The sequence below is a fragment of the Oncorhynchus mykiss genome, unplaced genomic scaffold, assembly GCF_013265735.2.
Source record: "Oncorhynchus mykiss isolate Arlee unplaced genomic scaffold, USDA_OmykA_1.1 un_scaffold_313, whole genome shotgun sequence".
Taxonomy (NCBI): Eukaryota; Metazoa; Chordata; class Actinopteri; order Salmoniformes; family Salmonidae; genus Oncorhynchus; species Oncorhynchus mykiss.
This window is the reverse complement of record NW_023493762.1, coordinates 63454-83628: the sequence shown is the minus strand read 5'-3', so window position 1 is coordinate 83628 and position 20175 is coordinate 63454. Positions and strand designations below refer to the sequence as shown.

The window sequence follows — 20175 nt, the reverse complement described above, 5'->3', positions numbered from 1 at the left end:
GGGATTAAGGTTAGGGGTTAAGGTTAGGGGTTAAGGTTAGGGATTAAGGTTAGGGATTAAGGTTAGGGATTAAGGTTAGGGATTAAGGTTAGGGATTAAGGTTAGGGGTTAAGGTTAGGGGTTAAGGTTAGGGATTAAGGTTAGGGATTAAGGTTAGGGATTAAGGTTAGGGATTAAGGTTAGGGATTAAGGTTAGGGATTAAGGTTAGGGATTAAGGTTAGGGATTAAGGTTAGGGATTAAGGTTAGGGATTAAGGTTAGGGATTAAGGTTAGGGATTAAGGTTAGGGGGTAAGGTTAGGGATTAAGGTTAGGGATTAAGGTTAGGGATTAAGGTTAGGGATTAAGGTTAGGGGTAAGGTTAGGGGTTAAGGTTAGGGGTTAAGGTTAGGGGTTAAGGTTAGGGGTTAAGGTTAGGGGTTAAGGTTAGGGGTTAAGGTTAGGGATTAAGGTTAGGGATTAAGGTTAGGGATTAAGGTTAGGGATTAAGGTTAGGGATTAAGGTTAGGGATTAAGGTTAGGGATTAAGGTTAGGGGTTAAGGTTAGGGGTTAAGGTTAGGGGTTAAGGTTAGGGGTTAAGGTTAGGGATTAAGGTTAGGGATTAAGGTTAGGGATTAAGGTTAGGGAACAGGTTAGGGTACAGGTTAGGGTACAGGTTAGGGTACAGGTTAGGGTACAGGTTAGGGTACAGGTTAGGGTACAGGTTAGGGTACAGGTTAGGGTACAGGTTAGGGTACAGGTTAGGGAAAATAGTATTTTGAATGGGACTGAATTGTGTGTCCCCACAAGGTTAGTTGTACAAGACTGTGTGTGTTCTTACTGGACCATGACGGATACGTTCTGGTCGAGGTAGCAGCTGTTGAACTTGACCAGGTTGACCAGGACGTGGAGGAAGTCCGCGGTCAGACCAATGTCCATCCACAGCAGGACAAACCCAGCTGCAGGTGATCAATAAATTAAATCAACCAGTCAGTCAAACATATCACGAGCAAATCAGTCAAAAATATCGTGACCAAATCAGTCAAAAAATATCGTGACCAAATCAGTCAAAAAATATCGTGACCAGTCAGTCAAAAAATATTGTGACCAATCAGTCAATATCTTTCTCAAGGGTCCCAGTTGGGCTGTTCATTGGACCAGTGAATATCTCGTGGACAGACTCCGTAACATGGTAACATGGTAGTGTAACGACTGTCAAAAGACTGTGGGGTGGAATCATCTACATCACAGGTCACAGTGTAAAAAGGGTTGATGTTGTCTCACCTATGTCCTCCTCCAGGTACGTGATGTCCTTCCCGTTCTCCGTCAGGGCCTTGAACACCTCCAGCCTGTCAGACAGGTCCTCATTGGACGGCTGGTAGTCTCTGATCACCTTGAAGAAGAAGGCCCGCAGAGGACCCAGACGCTCACCCTGGTAGACACACACACACACACACACACACACACACACACACACAGAGAGAGAGGCAACACACACAGGAAATCAACATACTTTCTTGTTCTCTGTGGTGCCTCCTAGATAGTGTGTGTGTGTGTGTATCTGTGTGTGTGTGTGTGTGTGTGTGTGTGTGTGTGTGTGTGTGTGTGTGTGTGTGTGTGTGTGTGTGTGTGTGTGTGTACCTGTCCCTGTATGACAGCTCTGAGGAGCAGCAGGACAGCATGTCTAGCTTCAGGTGGCTGTTCTGGAGTCAGCATGTCCTCCACCGCCTTCCATACGGCTTCCACTGCATGCTGTAAAACACACACATTAATACACACACACACACATTAATACACACAACACACACACACAGAGAAGGAGGCAACACACACACACAGAGAAGGAGGCAACACACACACACACACATTAATACACACACCAGATTAATAGACAGTTGGTTGTTTAGCAACAATAGCGACGCGTGCTGAAAAACAGACAGGCTTCGATTGTTGGCAACACGGAAACTAAACATTTCATCTCCAAATGTTTATTGGAAACATAAATACATTTGCACAGTGAACACTGGTCTCTTAAATACATCATTACAGTTGTTGGTTAGCTAGCTAGCAGATTTTAACCATACAGTATTAGCATAGACGTGACCTCAGTCAAAACAAGACATGGTATCAAGAACCAGATTTTAACCATACAGTATTAGCATAGACGTGACCTCAGTCAAAACAAGACATGGTATCAAGAACCAGATTTTAAGAAACGAGCTGAAAAGGAGCCCCCGGCGATTCCCCACACGACAGCTTCTTATCGCTGTGTGGCCATGTAGAATCACAACACACTGACTTCTGACACACTGAAGTGTGTGCATCTTTTTTGTGACGTTGTTAGCTAACCCGTCTACACACACACACACACACACGGTGTGCTCTCTCACCTCCTCAAACTTCTTGGCCTTGGCCAGGTCGGAGACATGGTTAGCAACCCGGATTCTGTTGCTAAGGCCACAGTCAGGGTGCAGCTCCTGAAGAGAAAGACAGCAAGATGGTCAGAGACAGAAAATTGATTGTGTGTGCGTGCGTGCGTGTGTGTGTGTGTGCAGTCGCGTCACACTCTCACATACCTTGAGTATATCCAGTGTGATGATGAACTCTGAGGGCTTGCTCTCTGTCTGCTTGCTGGGGGGTCGAGGGGATCCCAAACCAAATATCCCCTTTACCTTGTCCTTCAGACTCTCTTTACTGGGCTGCTTGTTCATGGCTGGGGGTCCAGGAGGGGTTCTGTGGGGAGGGACCGGGCAGCTTACACTCTACTGGGGCTCTGGGGGAAACAGAGGGAGGAACACAGGTTAGTAGAACCAGCAGGGTCAGAGAGAGAGAGAACGTGAATAGTATTTGGTGGTAGAGAGAGAGAGAACATGAATAGTATTGGGTGGGAGAGAGAGAACATGAATAGTATTTGGTGGTAGAGAGAGAGAGCGAGAGAACATGAATAGTATTGGGTGGTAGAGAGATAACATGAATAGTATTGGGTGGTAGAGAGAGAACATGAATAGTATTGGGTGGTAGAGAGAGAACATGAATAGTATTGGGTGGTAGAGAGAGAACATGAATAGTATTGGGTGGTAGAGAGATAACATGAATAGTATTGGGTGGTAGAGAGAGAACATGAATAGTATTGGGTGGTAGAGAGAGAGAGAACATGAATAGTATTGGGTGGTAGAGAGAGAGAGAACATTAATAGTATTGGGTGGTAGAGAGAGAGAGAACATTAATAGTATTGGGTGGGTGGGAGAGAACATGAATAGTATTGGGTGGTAGAGAGAGAACATTAATAGTATTGGGTGGTAGAGAGAGAGAGAACATTAATAGTATTGGGTGGTAGAGAGATAACATGAATAGTATTGGGTGGTAGAGAGAGAACATGAATAGTATTGGGTGGTAGAGAGAGAGAGAACATGAATAGTATTGGGTGGTAGAGAGAGAGAGAACATTAATAGTATTGGGTGGTAGAGAGAGAGAGAACATGAATAGTACTGGGTGGTAGGGAGATAACATGAATAGTATTGGGTGGTAGAGAGATAACATGAATAGTATTGGGTGGTAGAGAGAGAACATGAATAGTATTGGGTGGTAGAGAGAGAACATGAATAGTATTGGGTGGTAGAGAGAGAGCATGAATAGTATTGGGTGGTAGAGAGAGAGAGAACATGAATAGTACTGGGTGGTAGAGAGAGAACATGAATAGTATTGGGTGGTAGAGAGAGAGAGAACATTAATAGTATTGGGTGGTAGGGAGAGAACATGAATAGTATTGGGTGGTAGAGAGAGAACATGAATAGTATTGGGTGGTAGAGAGAGAGCATGAAAAGTATTGGGTGGGAGAGAGAGAACATGAATAGTATTGGGTGGTAGAGAGAGAGAGAACATGAATAGTACTGGGTGGTAGAGAGAGAACATGAATAGTACTGGCTGGTAGAGAGAGAACATGAATAGTACTGGCTGGTAGAGAGAGAACATTAATAGTACTGGCTGGTAGAGAGAGAACATGAATAGTACTGGCTGGTAGAGAGAGAACATTAATAGTATTGGGTGGTAGGGAGAGAGAACATGAATAGTATTGGGTGGTAGAGAGAGAGCATGAAAAGTATTGGGTGGGAGAGAGAGAACATGAATAGTATTGGGTGGTAGAGAGAGAGAACATGAATAGTATTGGGTGGGAGAGAGAGAACATGAATAGTATTGGGTGGTAGAGAGAGAGAGAACATGAATAGTATTGGGTGGGAGAGAGAGAACATGAATAGTATTGGGTGGTAGAGAGAGAGAGAACATGAATAGTATTGGGTGGGAGAGAGAGAACATGAATAGTATTGGGTGGGAGAGAGAGAACATGAATAGTATTGGGTGGGAGAGAGAGAACATGAATAGTATTGGGTGGGAGAGAGAGAACATGAATAGTATTGGGTGGTAGAGAGAGAGAACATGAATAGTATTGGGTGGTAGAGAGAGAGCATGAAAAGTATTGGGTGGGAGAGAGAGAACATGAATAGTATTGGGTGGGAGAGAGAGAACATGAATAGTATTGGGTGGTAGAGAGAGAGAGAACATGAATAGTATTGGGTGGTAGAGAGAGAGAACATGAATAGTATTGGGTGGTAGAGAGAGAGCATGAAAAGTATTGGGTGGGAGAGAGAGAACATGAATAGTATTGGGTGGTAGAGAGAGAGAGAACATGAATAGTATTGGGTGGTAGAGAGAGAGAGAACATGAATAGTACTGGCTGGTAGAGAGAGAACATGAATAGTACTGGCTGGTAGAGAGAGAACATTAATAGTACTGGCTGGTAGAGAGAGAACATGAATAGTACTGGCTGGTAGAGAGAGAACATTAATAGTATTGGGTGGTAGGGAGAGAACATGAATAGTATTGGTGGTAGGGAGATAACATTAATAGTATTGGGTGGTAGGGAGAGAACATTAATAGTATTGGGTGGTAGAGAGAGAACATGAATAGTATTGGGTCGTAGGGAGTGAACATGAATAGTATTGGGTGGTAGAGAGAGAACATTAATAGTATTGGGTCGTAGGGAGTGAACATGAATAGTATTGGGTGGTAGGGAGAGAACATTAATAGTATTGGGTGGTAGGGAGAGAACATTAATAGTATTGGGTGGTAGGGAGAGAACATTAATAGTATTGGGTGGTAGGGAGAGAACATGAATAGTATTGGGTCGTAGGGAGTGAACATGAATAGTATTGGGTGGTAGAGAGAGAACATTAATAGTATTGGGTGGTAGAGAGAGAACATGAATAGTATTGGGTCGTAGGGAGTGAACATGAATAGTATTGGGTGGTAGGGAGAGAACATTAATAGTATTGGGTGGTAGGGAGAGAACATTAATAGTATTGGGTGGTAGGGAGAGAACATTAATAGTATTGGGTGGTAGGGAGAGAACATGAATAGTATTGGGTGGTAGAGAGAGAGAACATGAACAGTATTGGGTGGTAGAGAGAGAGAACATGAATAGTATTGGGTGGTAGAGAGAGAACATTAATAGTATTGGGTGGTAGGGAGAGAACATTAATAGTATTGGGTGGTAGGGAGAGAACATTAATAGTATTGGGTGGTCCATTATTCCACTCCTCTATGGGAACTTTGTATCATTTAGAAAAGCCATGGAGTTGTCTTAGTGTCTCGGAAAACAGTTGGTTATCAATGTTCAGTTTATTGATTAAGTTTCCTCAAATCCTACCCACTCGCCTCCTTTTAACCACAAGGTTGCTTCTCCTCAGACCTTCAATGTTTTTTATTTATTTTTATACCAGAAATAAAATTCACTCAAAATGTGTTTTGAGTACAAGGAATCAAGGAAAGATCAATTGAGAGAGCCCTGGCCCAACTTTTTGCATTACGTGACTGCTGTTAGTTTCTGTCAAACAGATAAATGACAGACAGAGACATGCCCCGACATCACACCCCTTCTCGACATCGTTTTTGTCCTTTGCACCTGTGGTTCTCCATAAATTAGTGCACGTCCAGACTCACACCACATGCATCTTGCAAAGCGAGCTAGGGGTTAGGGGCTAGGGGTTAGGTGCTAGGGGTTAGGAGCACATGAGATAGCAAACAATTGCCCTAGAACCATCCCATTCCTCTGCACATTCTAAAGGGCCTTTGATATGATATTCATAACGTTGTTGTTACATAAAGCGAATAATAACCGCTTGTACAGAAAGCAGCTAGGATGACTCTGTTATGGTCACGGGAAAGTGGTAGTTTGTGTGTCCGTGCTAATATAGAATACGCCCCAAATGGCACAATCACTACATATAGAATATAGTGCCATTTGGGACGCAATTAGGCTATACTTCAGTAGCTAGTCAGTAGTACCTACAACCTCGGGATCAGCAACAATCAGCTATTGAGTTCTAGCTGGGGAGAGAGAGAGAGAGAGAGAGAGTACCACGAAACAAGCCAGGAGAATGTTGAAATAATTCTCCCTGTCAAGCAGAGAGAGAACCGAGTGAACAACGACAGCTAACTAATATTATCTAGTTCAGTTTTAGAGGTAACAACAGTACCCATTCAGGTGCCCATTCGTGTATGTTCAACATCCGTCCGGAACAGCTGACAAAATAGCGGACAGGGAGAGAGAAAGAGCGACACAAACAAGCACTAATAAATACATATTGTTGACTAGCTATCTGCTTGTTTTCGTTCCAGACCTAGGGCTTTAAAAACAACGGAAGTTCATACCTTCTATCGATCTAGATGCGTTTCTGGCGTCATTCACGTGAGGCTGGCAGGTGGACAAAATACCGAGCAAGACAAATTCATGCATTTAGAATTTGTTTATCCCAATATTTCAAAAGCTTTCCCCAAGTCAGATCAGTCCCCCCACTCGACAACCGGATGGACTGTCGGGCACTTCCTATAAAAACACGTTTGTCGCGGGAGCTGATGGGAAATGTAGTTCCTACTAAAAACATTGCTCGACGAAGCAAGAGGTGTCGAGTTAAAAATGTAACATGTGTTTAATGTTCTAGTTTGTCTTAACGTGCCTGTCGTTTGAAAATGAAATCAACAACCCTAGTAGGTCACGTTTCAATATCTATCAATAGTACTTGGAAAATGTTACCAAAACTTGCATACATGTGTTTTAGCTAGCTAACCAGATTATCACTAAAATAGATAACAAGCTAATGTTGTTAGCCACGGTCCGTCCCACTTGCAGCACAACTGTCTCCTATGCTTTACACTGTTTCAAAATAACCTCGCCTTATTTCGTTGAGAGTACCGCGGTCATCACTCGGAGCGGTAACAAGACCGTGCCCCGTGCCGGTTTAGCCACAACGTTAAAAACTAGGATGGAGGGGAGAGTGTTGAGGGCGCACGTGAAACAGGAGGAAGAAGTTTCGAGCGTATCAAATCAGAGTTTGGGACGAGACGCTTCAGGTATGAATCCGTTTTATCACAACATTGCCCTTCTGACATTTACAAACTGAAGCAATATCTTGCTGCATCATTGAGGGACTTTCAGATGGGACAAGCTGTAGCCTAAAACAACAACTAAGAGATGACGACAGTCTTCAGAGAAAGAGAGCCTATGGCCTGGCTATATGCACACAGTCTGAATACACCCCTAATATATTTGACACAGGTGACGATGACGTCTACTACTTCCTGTATGTTCAGTTGTTCTGTACATGAAGAATGTGACATCATTTCTGTATGCCTCAGAATGTTCAGCACACCTCATCACTCAACTTCTGTCCCCCGCCCCTACTTTACCTTGCAGATATTGGCTCCTCTAGGTTCCGTCGCTCATCCATTGGCCAATCACAAGCTGAGCCAGACAAAGCCCTGTCCCTGTTACCACTGGCACCCATCCTGCGTAGGAGGCGGGGCCAGGTGAAGGTGGAATACGATGGGAAGGAGGAGCCTAAACACTGGGAGCCTCCTGATTGGAGCAAGCAGCTGGGTCATGTGCGTCAGATGAGGAGCGCCAGGGACGCGCCTGTTGACCTCATGGGGGCGGAGAAATGCTACGACACACACGCCCCTGATGAGGTGGGTGAGACCCCACTGGTTTCTGTCTCTCTGTCGTACACCCCCCACTACCGTACATCCTCTCCTCTCTCCCCCTCTTACCTCCCCACCTTCCTTCCTCTCCCCTCCTCTCTCCCCCTCTTACCTCCCCACCTTCCTTCCTCTCTCCCCCTCTTACCTCCCCACCTACACCCTGGCCACTGTCTCCCCTCCACCTCTGTCCGCTCCCTCATCCTCTCCGGGTCAGAGGTGGACCAGCCCCTGCTACCCCCTGCTTCGTGCCGTCCACACATTCTTCCCCGGGTATGAACCTCCTGTTGACCTACCAAGAGACCACTTCCTGCCTCGGCTCCTCCCTCTCCCGCGCCCTCACCTTCCCCGAGTTCGCCCTCGCCTTCCCCGAGTTCGCCCTCGCCTTCCCCGAGTTCGTCCTCGCCTTCCCCGAGTTCGTTCTCACCTTCCCCGAGTTCGCCCTCACCTTCCCTGAGTTCGCCCTAGCCTTCTCCTGCTTCACAGAGGTTGTGAATTCAGTCCACCCTGCCGGGCAGAGGGAGCTCAACGGTTACCTGTCCGTCGTCTCTGACCTGGCATTCACCTGGGGTGGAGACCTGATCTACACCTGGGGCGGAGACCTGATCTATACCTGGGGGGTGGAGACCTGATCTATACCTGGGGGGCGGAGACCTGATCTACACCTGGGGGGCGGAGACCTGATCTACACCTGGGGGGCGGAGACCTGATCTACACTTGGGGGGCGGAGACCTGATCTACACCTGGGGGGCGGAGACCTGATCTACACCTGGGGGGCGGAGACCTGATCTACACCTGGGGGGCGGAGACCTGATCTACACCTGGGGGGCGGAGACCTGATCTACACCTGGGGGGCGGAGACCTGATCTACACCTGGGGGGCGGAGACCTGATCTACACCTGGGGGGCGGAGACCTGATCTACACCTGGGGGGCGGAGACCTGATCTACACCTGGGGGGCGGAGACCTGATCTACACCTGTGGGGCGGAGGCCTGATCTACACCTGTGGGGCGGAGGCCTGATCTACACCTGTGGGGCGGAGGCCTGATCTACACCTGTGGGGCGGAGGCCTGATCTACACCTGTGGGGCGGAGGCCTGATCTACACCTGTGGGGCGGAGGCCTGATCTACACCTGTGGGGCGGAGGCCTGATCTACACCTGTGGGGCGGAGGCCTGATCTACACCTGTGGGACGGAGGCCTGATCTACACCTGTGGGGCGGAGACCTGATCTACACCTGGGGGGCGGAGACCTGATCTACACCAACCACTGTAAAGCAGTGTCAGAAATAGGCTACACCAGGGCTTTGTGCATTTTGAACCTATATTTCACCCCTAAAGTAATGTAGGAGGTTGAGGGAGCTCCGCTCTCCACCCCCCCAACAACAAAAAATACCCCTGAAAATGGTCAACCGGGGTAAAATATGCTCACGAGATGTTTCACTGTCTGTCAAAGACCACTGGGTTTAGCACTGATACTGGTCTATGTAGAACTGGTCAGGATCTATGTAGGATTATGTAGTACTGGCCAGGATCTATGTAGGATTATGTAGTACTGGCCAGGATCTATGTAGGATTATGTAGTACTGGCCAGGATCTATGAAGGATTATTTAGTACTGGCCAGGATCTATGAAGGATTATGTAGTACTGGTCAGGATCTATGAAGGATTATGTAGTACTGGTCAGGATCTATGAAGGATTATGTAGTACTGGCCAGGATCTATGAAGGATTATGTAGTACTGGTCAGGATCTATGTAGGATTATGTAGTACTGGCCAGGATCTATGTAGGATTATGTAGTACTGGCCAGGATCTATGAAGGATTATGTAGTACTGGCCAGGATCTATGTAGGATTATGTAGTACTGGTTAGGATCTATGTAGGCCTATGAAGGACTATGTAGCACAGGTCATGATCTATTTGGGTCTATGTCACATTATGTAGTACTGGTAATGCCACAATGTAACACTGGTCATGACAATATGTAACACACAAAGGGCTCATTGCTGACACATACAGTATGTCGTCTGTGCCAATCACACAAACTCCTTTTCCACGGCTGGTGGTGACTGTTTCCTGTAGGACGTTTGAACACACACAGGTAGTAGCAGGGTTCCACCAGTAGAACTAGATGAACCCTGCAGGTAGAACAGTAGAATACACAGAGGTGGTAGCAGGGTTCCATGCAGGTAGAACCGTAGATTACACAGAGGTAGTAGCAGGGTTCCACCAGTAGAACTAGATGAACCCTGCAGGTAGAACAGTAGAACACACAGAGGTAGTAGCAGGGTTCCACCACTAGATGAACCCTGCAGGTAGAACAGTAGAACACACTGAGGTAGTAGCAGGGTTCCACCAGTAGAACTAGATGAACCCTGCAGGTAGAACAGTAGAACACACAGAGGTAGTAGCAGGGTTCCACCAGTAGAACTAGATGAACCCTGCAGGTAGAACACACAGAGGTAGTAGCAGGGTTCCACCACTAGATGAACCCTGCAGGTAGAACAGTAGAACACACTGAGGTAGTAGCAGGGTTCCACCAGTAGAACACACAGAGGTAGTAGCAGGGTTCCACCACTAGATGAACCCTGCAGGTAGAACAGTAGAACACACTGTGGGGTTCCACCAGTAGAACTAGATGAACCCTGCAGGTAGAACAGTAGAACACACAGAGGTAGTAGCAGGGTTCCACCAGTAGAACTAGATGAACCCTGCAGGTAGAACAGTAGAACACACTGAGGTAGTAGCAGGGTTCCACCACTAGATGAACCCTGCAGGTAGAACAGTAGAACACACTGAGGTAGTAGCAGGGTTCCACCAGTAGAACTAGATGAACCCTGCAGGTAGAACAGTAGAACACACAGAGGTAGTAGCAGGGTTCCACCACTAGATGAACCCTGCAGGTAGAACAGTAGAATGCCCATTAGAGGTGGAGGGGTTCTCCAGAGCATGGTCAGAAGGCTGTAGATCTGATTTATGTTCCAGGATAAAGGTGAAATACATGCAGCACTATAAAAGGAGGATGTGGAACTGCAGTTATGTCACTGGATATGATTTGTTATGAGCTTACGTAACAAACAGTGCAAAAGGGTTGGAGATGGGAGATGGGCCTAGCTAGCTAGCTGGGGTGTATTCATTAGGAACCAAACAGAAGCAAACAGAACTAGGCAGGACTTAGTTGAATTTGTCCAATAGAAACACTTGATTTCGCTTTCCGTTTTTTTTTTTTTTACAGTGTGCGACTAATTAATACATCCCAAGCTGTTTTCATGAGGCCAGTTCAATCAGGCTTTACCACCATGACAGACAAGGATATACAAGTTAGATGTTACGTGACATGTTAGTTATGCACACCTGTTCTCCCACCAGGAGTGATGAGTCAACCTCATTCTGAGACCTCTTTAGAAACAGTGTACGCCTACTGAACACTCCATTCTGACACAATTTGTTATGAGCTTACGTAACAAACAGTGCAAAAGGGGCATACTAGCAAGGAGATACATTACACAACCAAAAGTATGTGGACACCTGCTCATTGAACATCTCATTCCAAAATCATGGGCATTTTATATTGAGTTGGTCCCCCTCTTTTACTGCTATAACAGCCTCCACTCTTCTGGGAAGGCTTTCCACTAGATGTTGGAACATTACTGCTATAACAGCCTCCACTCTTCTGGGAAGGTTTTCCACTAGATGTTGGAACATTACTGCTATAACAGCCTCCACTCTTCTGGGAAGGCTTTCCACTAGATGTTGGAACATTGCTGCAGGGACTTGCAGCCAAGAGAGAGCATTAGTGAGGTCGGGCACTGATGTTGGGCGATTAGGCCTGGTTTGCAGTCGGCGTTCCAATTCATCCCAAAGGTGTTCGATGGGGTTGAGGTCAGGGCTATGTGCATGCCAGTCAAGTTCTTCCACATTGCTCCACACTCTGTATGGGCCTCGCTTTGTGCACAGGGGCGTTGTCATACTGAAACAGGAAAGGGCATTCCCCAAACTGTTGCCACAAAGTTGGAAGCACAGAATCCTCTAGAATGTCATTGTATGCTGTAGAGTTAAGATTTCCCTTCACTGGAACTAAGGGGCCCGATCCATTAAAAACAGCCCCAGACCGTTATTCTTCCTCCACCAAACTTTACAGTTGGCACTATGCATTGGGGCAGGTAGCGTTTTCCTGGCATCTGCCAAACCCAGATTCGTCCATCGGGACTGCCAGATGGTGAAGTGTGATTCATCACTCCAGAGAACGCGTTTCCACTGCTCCAGAGTCCAATGGCGGAGAGCTTTACACCACTCCAGCCGACGCTTGGCATTGCACATGGTGATGCTTAGCCATGGAAACCCATTTCAGGAAGCTCCTGACGAACAGTTATTGTGCTGACGCGTCCAGAGGCAGTTTGGAACTCGGTAGTGAGTGTTGCAACCAAGGACAGACTACTTTTACATGCTACGCACTCCAGCACTCTGAGGTTCTGTTCTGTGAGCTTGTGTGGCCTACCACTTTGCGGCGGAGCTGTTGTTGCTCCTAGACGTTTCCACTTCACAATAACAGCATTTACAGTTGACCGGGGCATCTCTAACAGGGCAGATATTTGTTGAACTGACTTTGTTGGAAAAGTGGCATCCTATTCCAGAGCTCTTCAGTAAGGCCATTCTACTGTCAATGTTTGTCTATGGAGATTGCATGGTGGTGTGCTCGATTTTATACACCTGTCAGCAATGGGTGTGGTGAGATAGCCGAATCCACTAATTTGAAGTGGTGTCCATATACTTATGTGTTTGTAGTGTAGTTTACTATCTAAAAGATACCAGATTAAAGACTCTCTCCCCTCCTCTTCCCCTTCCCATCAAGTGAGGCATTACCAGGTCCTGGTCTCTCTAAAGTTGTCTAGCCAGATTAAAGACTCTCTCCCCTCCTCTTCCCCTTCCCATCAAGTGAGGCATTACCAGGTCCTGGTCTCTCTAAAGTTGTCTAGCCAGATTAAAGACTCTCTCCCCTCCTCTTCCCCTTCCCATCAAGTGAGGCATTACCAGGTCCTGGTCTCTCTAAAGTTGTCTAGCCAGATTAAAGACTCTCTCCCCTCCTCTTCCCCTTCCCATCAAGTGAGGCATTACCAGGTCCTGGTCTCTCTAAAGTTGTCTAGCCAGATTAAAGACTCTCTCCCCTCCTCCTCCCCTTCCCATCAAGTGAGGCATTACCAGGTCCTGGTCTCTCTAAAGTTGTCTAGCCAGATTAAAGACTCTCTCCCCTCCTCCTCCCCTTCCCATCAAGTGAGGCATTACCAGGTCCTGGTCTCTCTAAAGTTGTCTAGCCAGATTAAAGACTCTCTCCCCTCCTCCTCCCCTTCCCATCAAGTGAGGCATTACCAGGTCCTGGTCTCTCTAAAGTTGTCTAGCCAGATTAAAGACTCTCTCCCCTCCTCCTCCCCTTCCCATCAAGTGAGGCATTACCAGGTCCTGGTCTCTCTAAAGTTGTCTAGCCAGATTAAAGACTCTCTCCCCTCCTCCTCCCCTTCCCATCAAGTGAGGCATTACCAGGTCCTGGTCTCTCTAAAGTTGTCTAGCCAGATTAAAGACTCTCTCCCCTCCTCCTCCCCTTCCCATCAAGTGAGGCATTACCAGGTCCTGGTCTCTCTAAAGTTGTCTAGCCAGATTAAAGACTCTCTCCCCTCCTCCTCCCCTTCCCATCAAGTGAGGCATTACCAGGTCCTGGTCTCTCTAAAGTTGTCTAGCCAGATTAAAGACTCTCTCCCCTCCTCTTCCCCTTCCCATCAAGTGAGGCATTACCAGGTCCTGGTCTCTCTAAAGTTGTCTAGCCAGATTAAAGACTCTCTCCCCTCCTCTTCCCCTTCCCATCAAGTGAGGCATTACCAGGTCCTGGTCTCTCTAAAGTTGTCTAGCCAGATTAAAGACTCTCTCCCCTCCTCTTCCCCTTCCCATCAAGTGAGGCATTACCAGGTCCTGGTCTCTCTAAAGTTGTCTAGCCAGATTAAAGACTCTCTCCCCTCCTCTTCCCCTTCCCATCAAGTGAGGCATTACCAGGTCCTGGTCTCTCTAAAGTTGTCTAGCCAGATTAAAGACTCTCTCCCCTCCTCTTCCCCTTCCCATCAAGTGAGGCATTACCAGGTCCTGGTCTCTCTAAAGTTGTCTAGCCAGATTAAAGACTCTCTCCCCTCCTCTTCCCCTTCCCATCAAGTGAGGCATTACCAGGTCCTGGTCTCTCTAAAGTTGTCTAGCCAGATTAAAGACTCTCTCCCCTCCTCCTCCCCTTCACATCAAGTGAGGCATTACCAGGTCCTGGTCTCTCTAAAGTTGTCTAGCCAGATTAAAGACTCTCTCCCCTCCTCTTCCCCTTCCCATCAAGTGAGGCATTACCAGGTCCTGGTCTCTCTAAAGTTGTCTAGCCAGATTAAAGACTCTCTCCCCTCCTCCTCATCCCTTCCACCAGGTGCGACGTTACCAGGTGCTGGTGTCTCTGATGTTGTCAAGCCAGACAAGGGACCAGGTGACCAGTGCGGCTCTGCAGAGACTCAGGGCTCATGGCTGTACAGTGGACAACATAGTCAACACTGACGATGACACACTGGGACAACTCATCTACCCTGTCGGCTTCTGGAAGGTAACGCACACTGTACACTGCCTTCACAAAGTATTCACACCCCTTGACTTTTTTCCACATTTTGTTGTGTTACAAAGTGGGATTAAAATGGATTTAATTGTGGGGGTTATGGGTCAACGATCTACACTCTGTCACAGATAAAGTATAAATATTTGTAGAAAATGAATGGAAATAAAACACTAATATATCTTGATTAGATACGTATTCAACCCCCTGAGTCAATACATGTGACAGCGACTACAGCTGTGAGTCTTTCTGGGTACATCTCTAAGAGCTCTCTACACCTAGATTGATCTGTGAGTCTTTCTGGGTACATCTCTAAGAGCTCTCTACACCTAGATTGATCTGTGAGTCTTTCTGGGTACATCTCTAAGAGCTCTCTACACCTAGATTGATCTGTGAGTCTTTCTGGGTACATCTCTAAGAGCTCTCTACACCTAGATTGATCTGTGAGTCTTTCTGGGTACATCTCTAAGAGCTCTCTACACCTAGATTGATCTATGAGTCTTTCTGGGTACATTTCTAAGAGCTCTCTACAGCTAGATTGATCTGTGAGTCTTTCTGGGTACATCTCTAAGAGCTCTCTACACCAAGATTGATCTGTCAGTCTTTCTGGGCACATCTCTAAGAGCTCTCTACACCTAGATTGATCTGTGAGTCTTTCTGGGCACATCTCTAAGAGCTCTCTACACCTAGATTGATCTGTGAGTCTTTCTGGGTACATCTCTAAGAGCTCTCTACACCAAGATTGATTGATCTGTCAGTCTTTCTGGGCACATCTCTAAGAGCTCTCTACACCTAGATTGATCTGTGAGTCTTTCTGGGCACATCTCTAAGAGCTCTCTACACCTAGATTGATCTGTGAGTCTTTCTGGGTACATCTCTAAGAGCTCTCTACACCAAGATTGATCTGTCAGTCTTTCTGGGTAAATCTCTAAGAGCTCTCTACACCTAGATTGTGCATCATTTGCCCATTATTCTTTTCAAAATTCTTCAAGCTCCATTAAATTGGTTGTTGTTCATTGCTAGACAACCATTAGGTTTTGCCATATATTTTTATTTTTTTAAGTCAAAACTGTAACTCGGCCACTCAGGAACATTTAACTGTCTTCTTGGTAAGCAACTCCAGTGTAGATTTGGCCCTGTGTTTTAGGTTATTGTCCTGCTGAAAGATGAATTAATCTGCCAGGGTCTGGTGGAAAGCAGACTGAAGCAGGTTTTCCTCCAGGATTTTGCCTGTGCTTAGCTCCGTTTTGTTTATTTTATCCTGAAAAACTCTCCTTTCCTTAACAATTAAAAGCATACCCATAACATGATGCAGCCACCACTATCCTTTAAGGCAAATCTAATACAACACTTTGTATTCAGGACAAAAAATGTATTGCTTTGACACATTTTTTTGCAGTATTACTTGAGTGACTTGTTGCAAACAGGATGTATGTTCTGGAGTATTTGTATTCTGTACAGGCTTCCTTCTTGGTCATTTATGTTAGTATTGTGGAGTAACTACAATGTTGTTGATCCATCCTCAGTGTTTTATCACAGCCATTAAACTTAGTCACCATTTGTCTCATGGTGAAATCCCTGAGCAGTTTCCTTCCTCTCCGGCAACTGAGTTGGGATGAACGCCTGTATCTTTGTAGTGACTGGGTGTATCGACACCATCCAAAGTGTAATTAATAACTTCACCATGTTGAAAGAGATATTCAATATCTTCTTTTTATTTTTACCCATCTACCAACTCATCTGCTCTACTTTGTGAGACATTGGAAAACCTTCCTAGTTTTTGTGGTTGAATCTGTTTGAATACTTGTGAATAAAACCTTGATATGTCTTCTCTCCTACCCCCCCTCCTCCAGACCAAGGTGAAGTACCTGAAGCAGACGTCAGTGATGCTCCAGAGGGAGTTTAGAGGGGACATTCCGAACACAGTGGAGGGCCTGGTACGACTACCTGGAGTAGGACCCAAGATGGCTCACCTGGCCATGGACATCGCCTGGCACCAGGTCTCTGGCATAGGTAGGTATGGCTCATATACAGTTTGAAGTCGGAAGTTTACATACACCTTAGCCAAATACATTTAAAGTTTTTCACAATTTCTGACATTTAATCCTAGTAAAAATTTCCTGTCTTAGGTCAGTTAAGATCACCACTTTATTTTAAGAATGTGAAATGTCAGAATAATAGTAGAGGTTTTATTTCTTTCATCACATTCCCAGTGGGTCAGAAGTTTACATACACTCAATTAGTATTTGGTAGCATTGCCTTTAAATTGTTTAACTTGGGTCAAACATTTCAGGTAGCCTTCCACAAGCTTCCCACAATAAGTTGGGTGAATTTTGGCCCATTCCTGCTGACAGAGCTGGTGTAACGGAGTCAGGTTTGTAGTCCTCCTTGCTCGCACTCACTTTTTCAGTTCTGCCCTCACATTTTCTATAGGATTAAGGTCAGGGCTTTGTGATGGCCACTCCAGTACCTTGACTTTGTTGTCCTTAAGCCATTTTGCCACAACTTTGTTTGCTTGGGGTCAGTGTCCATTTGGAAGACCCATTTGTGACCAAGCTTTAACTTCCTGACTGATATCTTGAGATGTTGCTTCAATATATCCACATAATTTTCCATCCTCATGATGCCATCTATTTTGTGAAGTGCACCTGTCCCTCCTGCAGCAAAGCACCCCCACTACATGATGATGCCACCCCCGTGCTTCACGGTTGGGATGGTGTTCTTCGGCTTGAAAGCCTCCCCCTTTTTCCTCAAAACATAACGATGGTCATTTTGGCCAAACAGTTATATTTTTGTTTCATCAGATGATGGTGTTTATACTTGCGTACTATTGTTTGTACAGATGAACATGTTACCTTCAGGTGTCTGGGAATTGCTCCCAAGGATGAACCAGACTTGTGGAGGTCTACAATTTTTTTCTGAGATCTTGGCTGATTTCTTTTGATTTCCCCATGATGTCAAGCAAAGAGGCACTGAGTTTGAAGGTAGGCCTTGAAATACATCCACAGGTACACCTCCAATTGACTCAGGCTAATTGACATTATTTATCAGAAGCTTCTAAAGCCATGACATTTTCTGGAATTTTCCAAGCTGTTTCAAGGCATAGTCAAGTTAGTGTATGTAAACTTCTGACCCACTGGAATTGTGATACAGTGAATTATAAGTGAAATAATCGGTCTGTAAACAATTGTTGGAAAAATGACTTGTCATGCACAAAGTAGATGTCCTAACCAACTTGCCAAAACTATAGTGAGTTGACAAGAAATTTGTGGAGTGGTTGAAAAACAAGTTTTGATGACTCCAATCTAAGTGTATGTAAATTTCTGACTTCAACTGTAGGACTACAAATCCCATACTCTAGTCTGCATGTTGTGATGTGGTCTGATGTTGTGCAGAGTTGTAGTTCTATTGGATTATATTGTGGGCGTCTTATAATGGGATAGTTGTTCTATTGTTTGTGCGTGTGAGTAGGCGTGGACACACACGTCCACCGTATCTCCAACCGGCTGGGATGGACGAGAGGTGGGACCAAGAACCCAGACGAGACACGCAAGGCCCTGGAAGACTGGTTACCAAGGTGACACCGCCACTTCCTCTACCCCATCAGGTCACTCGTTAACCAGTCACTGACTAATCAGATCCCTTACAGCAGGAAAGAGAAACATTTTGCCTTGTGATTTCTGTCCGACATGATTTTGATGAAGATGGCGATTGATGATCTTCCTCTCTCTTCCCCGACACAGGGATCTATGGAGTGAGATCAACTGGTTGCTGGTGGGGTTTGGTCAACAGGTGTGTCTACCTGTCAATCCTCTCTGCTCCGTGTGTCTGAACCAGCACAGCTGCCCCTCCGCCCACCAAGCCTCCCCAGCCAAGAGGCCTAAAGCTGGGTCACCTCGCTCACCACACTCCCCCAAGACTTCCAGGGTCAAGCTGGAGCCTGGTTCTCTTGGTTTGGGGTTACCACCCCCTTCAGCCACACCGGTCAAAGAGGAACCTCTGGCTACCACCCTCTCCCACCCAGAAAGAGAAAGTTGAAAGCCAAAACCTTCTCTACATGATACGACAGAAGAGGGTAGCATCCCTTCAGAAATGTCAACTGCCTTGTTCAGGGGCAGAACGACAGATTCTTGTCATCTCGTGGATTCGATCACTGGCCAAACGCCCTAACCTACCTACAATACCACTGATGTGTAGGGGTCAGAGGTCCATTTGGAATTAACAATGTGTGTAAAACACCTGTTACTCAGCCACAAGTGATTGAGTTCCCCCTGGAGACAAGGTGGTTTGGTGACCACTGCCTTGCTGGATCCAACTGACTGTCAGGGTCCTAATCTGAGTTTATGGGTAGAATACACTTGATATCATTTCACCCTTAAGTGAGTTGATATTATCCATTAATATACATGCAACAACTTCAGAGTTACAGTTCATAAGGAACGCAGTCAATTGAAATAAATTAGGCCTGATCTATTGATTACATGTGACTGGGCAGGGGCGCAGTCATGGGAGGGTATAGGCCCACCCACTGAGCCAGACAATCAGAATGAGGTCCCCCCCCCCCCCACAAAAAGGCTTTACTACAGCCAGAAATACTTGTTTCATCAGCTGCCAGGTGGCTGGTCTCAGACGATGCTGCAGGTGAAGCCGGATGTGGAGTTCCTGGGCTGGCAGGATTACAATTCCTGGTTGTGAGGCCGGTTGGAAGTACTGGCAAATTCTTTACAAATGACTTTTTGATGCGGGAAACATTAGAGAAATGACTCAATCATCTGGCAACAGCTCTGGCAGACATTTCTGCAGTCAGCATGCCAATTGCACGCGCCCTCAATTTGACAGCTGTGGCATTGCGACAAATGCACATTTCAGTGCGGCCTCATTGTCCTCAGCACAAGGTGAGCACGTGTCATCTGTCAAGTGGATGGATAACCTTGGAAAAGTCAAAATGCTCAAATTTGTGCACAATGAGAGCTTTCTTTGTGCGTATGGGACATTAATGGGATCTTTCATTTCATCTCATGAAACATGGGAACAATTCACATGGTGATATATTTGTGTTCACTATTGTTTAAGAATTGCTGAGTACTGTCCAATCAAGAGGGCTTGCTAAATCTGAACCGAAACATCTGGTATTGTACCGCCGTCAAAAGTAGAGTAATTACTTAGTTTACTGTACATGCTGAGCTGTCAGTCAACCCAGAACATGGTCTTTTCTGTCCCATTGTCAGGTCATAAACACTGCTTTTCACAGCTACTCTTAATCCCAGTATGTTTGCATACTAAAGTCTATGAACGAGATGCGAGTCGTTGTCAGTAGGGCTCTACAGTATCTGTTGGTTCATCAGTGTTGTCAGTAGGGCTCTAGAGTATGTTGGGTCGTCAGTCTCATTGATTTGTGAGGCGTTTACCACCACATCCTGCCCACACCATTCATCAGGAGATCACAGTAAGACATGTCATTTAGTGGTAATATGTCCTGGCCCATTCCCTGATGAGAAGCAGGCCTTCACAACTACAGGCGTCCATGTCACAGACTGAGG

The 20175-nt window shown here is 46.0% G+C and overlaps 2 protein-coding genes across 6 annotated transcripts in view; one reads left to right on the top strand and one right to left on the bottom strand.

The window, feature by feature from the left end:
* Nucleotides 1–6868, bottom strand: part of tsc2 (TSC complex subunit 2) — a 78122-nt gene extending 71254 nt beyond the window's left edge. For 3 of the 4 annotated variants that reach the window (XM_036973770.1, XM_036973771.1, XM_036973772.1), the window contains exons 1-5: nucleotides 2556–2690; nucleotides 2370–2456; nucleotides 1621–1731; nucleotides 1264–1411; nucleotides 821–938 (exon numbers count right to left, since the gene is read on the bottom strand). In XM_036973770.1, coding sequence (XP_036829665.1) covers nucleotides 821–938; nucleotides 1264–1411; nucleotides 1621–1731; nucleotides 2370–2456; nucleotides 2556–2690 — 599 coding nt within the window. Of the gene's footprint in view, nucleotides 1–820; nucleotides 939–1263; nucleotides 1412–1620; nucleotides 1732–2369; nucleotides 2457–2555; nucleotides 2753–6687 lie in introns of those variants that run through there. The other variant, XM_036973769.1, reaches the window with a different exon arrangement.
* Nucleotides 6869–6883: 15 nt separating this feature from the next.
* LOC118950553 (endonuclease III-like protein 1) lies at nucleotides 6884–19548 on the top strand. 2 transcript variants are annotated; one of them, XM_036973773.1, is made up of 6 exons: nucleotides 6884–7386; nucleotides 7730–8001; nucleotides 14459–14629; nucleotides 16489–16648; nucleotides 18107–18212; nucleotides 18379–19543. In XM_036973773.1, exons 1-6 carry the CDS (start codon nucleotides 7134–7136, stop codon nucleotides 18671–18673), a joined length of 1257 nt encoding a protein of 418 aa, XP_036829668.1. In that variant the 5' UTR covers nucleotides 6884–7133; the 3' UTR covers nucleotides 18674–19543. The 2 variants fall into 2 exon arrangements, with proteins under 2 accessions (XP_036829668.1, XP_036829669.1); XM_036973774.1 differs by lacking the exon at nucleotides 7730–8001 and having other exon boundaries at nucleotides 6886–7023; nucleotides 18379–19548.
* Nucleotides 19549–20175: the final 627 nt, after the last annotated feature.

Excerpts from the sequence above, each read along its gene's own strand:
- LOC118950553 (XM_036973773.1), top strand. The coding sequence starts at position 7,134 with ATGTTGTTAGCCACGGTCCGTCCCACTTGCAGCACAACTGTCTCCTAT. Across the intron at positions 8,002-14,458 it reads ACACACACGCCCCTGATGAG|GTGCGACGTTACCAGGTGCT; the intron begins GTGGGTGAGACC and ends CCCTTCCACCAG. Across the intron at positions 14,630-16,488 it reads ACCCTGTCGGCTTCTGGAAG|ACCAAGGTGAAGTACCTGAA; the intron begins GTAACGCACACT and ends CCCCTCCTCCAG.